This window comes from Nicotiana attenuata, chromosome 3, assembly GCF_001879085.1.
Source record: "Nicotiana attenuata strain UT chromosome 3, NIATTr2, whole genome shotgun sequence".
Taxonomy (NCBI): Eukaryota; Viridiplantae; Streptophyta; class Magnoliopsida; order Solanales; family Solanaceae; genus Nicotiana; species Nicotiana attenuata.
This window is the reverse complement of record NC_031991.1, coordinates 26,970,516-26,975,737: the sequence shown is the minus strand read 5'-3', so window position 1 is coordinate 26,975,737 and position 5,222 is coordinate 26,970,516. Positions and strand designations below refer to the sequence as shown.

General features: G+C 35.7%; 1 protein-coding gene across 3 annotated transcripts; it reads right to left on the bottom strand.

Annotated features, from left to right (window-relative positions):
* On the bottom strand, positions 855-4,860 carry LOC109223434 (ABSCISIC ACID-INSENSITIVE 5-like protein 6). 3 transcript variants are annotated; one of them, XM_019387737.1, is made up of 5 exons: positions 4,754-4,860; positions 2,344-3,423; positions 1,704-1,775; positions 1,581-1,610; positions 855-1,257 (listed from the first exon to the last, which is right to left on the bottom strand). In XM_019387737.1, exons 2-5 carry the CDS (start codon positions 3,394-3,396, stop codon positions 1,183-1,185), a joined length of 1,230 nt encoding a protein of 409 aa, XP_019243282.1. In that variant the 5' UTR covers positions 3,397-3,423; positions 4,754-4,860; the 3' UTR covers positions 855-1,182. The 3 variants fall into 3 exon arrangements, 2 of the variants coding, with proteins under 2 accessions (XP_019243282.1, XP_019243283.1); XM_019387738.1 differs by having other exon boundaries at positions 2,344-3,672; positions 4,754-4,855; XR_002067572.1 differs by lacking the exon at positions 855-1,257 and adding an exon at positions 1,860-2,028 and having other exon boundaries at positions 1,591-1,610.

The window sequence follows — 5,222 nt, the reverse complement described above, 5'->3', positions numbered from 1 at the left end:
TCTGTATTGAAACGGCTTGCCTAGTACTGTGATAGGCGCCATCACGACCGTGGTGGTTTGGGGTCGTGACAAGTTGGTATCTAATAAGTACTATTAATTACACAACCAAGCACTAAAGAAAAAGATAAACGAGGTTAAACATTTTCATTATAAATCAATGCAAAACTAAAAAATAAATATCCAATACTATTGTCATTCCTAGTGTTGAATTGAATTTTCTTTATTAGCATTAGTATTGATTTGAACTTTATTTGACTTACTACTTTTATGGGCTATTGGACCATTCAAGAATGTTAAATCCAAACTTTAAATAATATGTTTAAAGATAAAACTGCGAACAAGTTTAAGAAATATTTATACATTATATTACAATAAAAATTAATATGTATAAAATATTTTTAAAAATTGTATAAATACGATATCGGGTTAGTTTGGTTTCGGTTTGACATTTTTTTAGCTAAAACCAAACCAATTGTGGTTGGATTTTTTTTCCAACACCAAACCAAACCACATTTCTTTTCCCAGTTTATTGGGATTATCGGTTTAGTGCAGTTATCGGTTTGTTACTGTACTTTTGTGAATTGGATTATAGAAATTGTAGCATAAGAATTTTCTAAGTTCTCAAATGGAAACATGTTGCAAGTTTAAGACTTCGTGCCCCAAGATACCAACAAACGTGGACAAATCTATATCAAAAATTTCCGAAAGAGTAAGAGAACATCCAGTGGTTTGTAAATAGTTTGTTGCTTTTACATAAAGTTACTTCCAGATACTTGGTTTATGTGATATTCTAAATCAGAACTAGACGAGTAGCTTGTCGTTCACAGATTCATCCTACTTGCACCGATAACTCCTATGGTTGCAAACAAAGAGGATACTTTATGCAAGAGTATTGTTTACATAATATGAACAGTACATGGAACCTGTACTATACTATACGTACAGTTATCTACCATTTGACAAAATAGATTTGAATCAAAACATATTTCAATTCATAAGTTGGGAGGAGAGTAGAGGGGCAGGCTCATACTCTCAGGAGTCAACTGAGTTGAGCCAGAAGCCTAGGGGGTTTCTGTGCACATCAAATAAAAAGAAAAAAAAAAAGCTGGCATTTTGCTTCATCCTCCTGTCTACCAATTGTCCAAGCTTCTACTCTGGAATTTGCTCTACTTCCATATTTGACTACCAAGGTCCTGTCACTGTTCTTCTCAAGCATATTAATTTATTTTCCCATGGCATATTCATCTTTTCCAATAACTGCAATTGGACAAACAACAATATGGGTTATTTGATCTGACAGTCAAACAACTTAGTGTAACTAATCACATGCATTTGGTCTCCTTTGTTGTCACGTCTTCACAGCTGATGACATTTATAGAAAAGTTGTATATCAGTTTACTCCATTCGCTTGTATAGTTGATGGAACAACCATTTGAAGCTTTAATCATTTTGCAATCAGCAAGTTAAGTACTTTGCACTATTGCTTAAATTGTTTAAATTAATATCCCTGCCTCTAGTCCATGATTGTTGTAATCGCTATTCATACAAGATATTTGCAACAGGAAAGATGTCGTCCATACCTGATTCTTCTGCTTCTCGATAAATTCAGCCTGCATGAGATATTCAAAAGCCATTGTTACAATCATAAGATTTATCAAGGGAATTGAAGTAATCCAGTAATTCTCACCCCGTGGTTCTCATACCTGTTTCTTCTGCAACTCTTGCTTAATTTCTTTAAGCTTTGCCACTTCAGCTTCCAACTCTAAAGTATATGCCTGCACATCACAGACAAATGAGGAAGTCCATTAATGCTATTGACATTTCATAACTTACTATCTATATTTGATATTCATTCAAACCTGGAGCATCCAGCATGTTAAAATCTTCCTCACGCTCTCTCAGATCTCCCCCCAATTGTGATCAAGATTTAAGCTTAAAGCTAAAGCTAAGAGCACGTACACTTCTCCAAAAGTCTCCCAGGAAATTACTTAATGACACTGCTTTATCAGGTAAGATCAATGGATCCTCCTGTCAATTTCTTTCTCTTATTATTTTTCCTTGAATAAAGATCGAAATGAAGTATCTAAAGGGAAATTTGTTGATTGAGATATATTTAGCATGCATTGCAAGGTCTACTGTAATGAGAGAAGACAATGATCAAGAGGTGTGAGGAAATGCTGCCAACTATCTCATTTCTGTGTCTCTCAATTAAATGACTAACTATACAACATTGTTAACCAGAGAGTCAGATTTTAAACAAGGGGAACCAGAAAAAGTCACAGGCGTTAAGAATCAGAAACAAAAGAAGTAACTAAAAAAAGATAAGTTCAAACTATGAATTACCTGCTTTCGATCCCTTGATCTTGCTGCAGACTCCCTATTCTTTATCATCCTCTTACGCCTTCTCTCAACGACTTTTTCGAAAGAGGCGCATGATCTCCTTCCTCTTCCACCTTCACCGCATGCATAAGGTGAAGGTGAAAGAGATGGAGGATCAAGATTTGCAGGGGATCCTCCTTTTACGGATGTGACCCCATTATGCAATCCGGCCATGTCCATAACACCACCTTGCATGATACTGCCTTGAATAATACTAGTATTTACAGACGGATTAGACATTCCGACAATGGGAGCCCTTGTCCCTGGGCTAGCCAGTTGAGCAGTGTTCCCTAGTTGCATCGGTGAAGCAAATGCGACAGTTGTTTGTTTGGGGAAAAGGGGCTGTGCCTGTTGAGGCTTTTGCTGTGAAGATGTGGTAGTAACCACATTGAATATGTTATTCCCTGCAATTTGATTACTCAACTGTTGAGGGTTTTGAGTTGCTTGTTGAAATGCTATGTTCAAGCTACTGTTGTTACTGCTTGGTTGAGTGAAACCGCTAGTGAATGTAACATCCTTTGAGTATCGAGTTGGTTGCATATCTTCTCGCACTGCCCCTGCTCTAACCAAAAACTCTTCTAACGTCATTTCTCCCAAGGTAGATTGCCTCTGCCCAAAGTTTGATGCTCCAGGGGCACTTCCATCATTGGCATTAACAGTCTCTTTCTGAAAGTCTTTCCATACTTCATCAACAGTTTTCTGACTTATTGTCCTAGGCAATGTCAAAGAACCCTGTCTCTGCAAATTTCCCACTGGCACACTTACATTTCCACCAGCAACAGAAGATGACAAGGCTTGAGACTCTTCAGCTGTCCAAATGTTCTTCAATAGGTCGTCCATATTCATCGACCCAAAATCTTTCCCAAGTCCACATGTACTTTGGAGCTCATCAAAGGTAAACGAGTATATGGAAGATTGTTGAGCCAACGAAAAATTATCATTATTCATAGGCTTCCCACCGCTGCTCTCTGGCTGTGATGTGTCAGCAAAGTTCTTGAAGTTCAGGTAAGAACCCATTGTATGAGAAGCAAAGGAGAGTAAAATCTGATCAAAAAGTTCAGTCGTAAGACTCTTAGCAATAACAGTAGATCCAGTAGAAGCTGACCATGGGATTCATTTTTTATATTTTGGTGAACTCCAAGAAGATATATCAGAATGTTCACCAGTAAACAAATATTGCATACCGCCTCGAATCAATACAAATCATTCATATATCCTAAAAAAATTGCTTAACATTGATGATTAGGCCGAGTTCAAACACATAGTCTTCATCGTCAACTTGAACATGGTGACCTAAGGACAGTAAAGAAAGATGCAACCTTTAAGATCTTATTTCATTACAGCCAGTTTATAAATCATGGTTTGACCTCAATCTGCCCAGGACCTCTTTTATACATTTCGATAGAAAATGTTTAACACTGACAATTCAAGATCAAAAGTGCATTCAAGTATCAACTTCAGTGACAAACTCATTCATATGACTGCACTGGCCAAGACGCATACAAGAAAGGGGATTTTCACCTTTGTCAAAAAGTAATACTACATAAAATAGGGTAAAATAATTTTTTTTACATATATAAAATCTTGAATCTTGTTAAAAGATACAGGTTCAAATCCCAGGTATAACAATCCTAAAGTTTTGAATTTCTAGCTCCGCCACTGTATGACCATAATTAACCTCCTTCAAACTCATTTCAAGTCCAAAATTTCATTCAAAATCAAAATATAACACCCACAATCGTAGATGAAAACTTCATTCAAGAATCAACTCCAATGTGAAACTCATTCATCCAGGATCAACTACTTTAAGCATATTCCATACACAAAAGAATAACATCAATCTATTAACCTTCTTCAAAGCTCATTTCAAGTTTATAAGTTCATTCAACATAAATATTTGACAGTAATACATTTGGATCCAAAACTTCACACACCCACAAGCCTAGATTAAAACTTCATGAAAGCATCAACTTCAGCGGCAAAATCATACATCTAGTTTCCGCTATGCATGAAACATACTCCATAGCCAAAAAAACGTATGAAACGAAAAATTGGATCTATTATACTTGTCGCAGCTCATTTCAAGTTCAAAAAATTAAGAAATCAATTAATCAATCAGTCAACTACGCTTTCAAGCTAGTCAGGATCGTCTATATGAATCCTCTGTATCCATTTGACTTTATTTGGAACCATTTCATTTCAACAAATATCCAGTCCAGAAAAGAAAAGAAAAAACAAATGAAATCACAACAAATCAAGAAAAAAGTAAATAATTTTTCTTTGCCAGTTCTAGTAGGACAGGACAAAAGAAAATGTGAAAAATCAAGACAAGAAAAAACAGGCAAAAAAAAAAAGGGAGAAGAGAGATTTTTACCCCTTTTTGGCAGGTAGAAATTTGGAAAGAGCGGAAGAGCAAGCGTGTTGTTTCCTGTTTCTTCGCCTCGTTAAGTCTTCTTTTAAAGGACAAGTGTCTAATCTTTCATTGTTTTTCAACTACGACTCATTTTTTCAATTAAAACTAGACCTAATTTGTACTCCCTCCGTTTCATATTAGATGAGTTAGTTTGACTCGGCACGGAGTTTAAGAAAAAAAAAGAAACTTTTAAAATTTGTGGTCTTAAAAGCTTGAGGAGTAAAAGGTTTGTAGGGCCATGATATTTGTGTGGCTATAAAAGCTTCTCATTAAGGGTAAATGGCTAAAATGAAGAGTTTAAAGTTGAATTATTTCCAAATTTAGAAATGTGTCATTTGTTTTGGAACAAACTAAAAAGAAAAGTACCTCATCTAATATGAAACGGAGGGAGTATACGTTACCAATATTTTTACTTGTAATAGCAGATTAT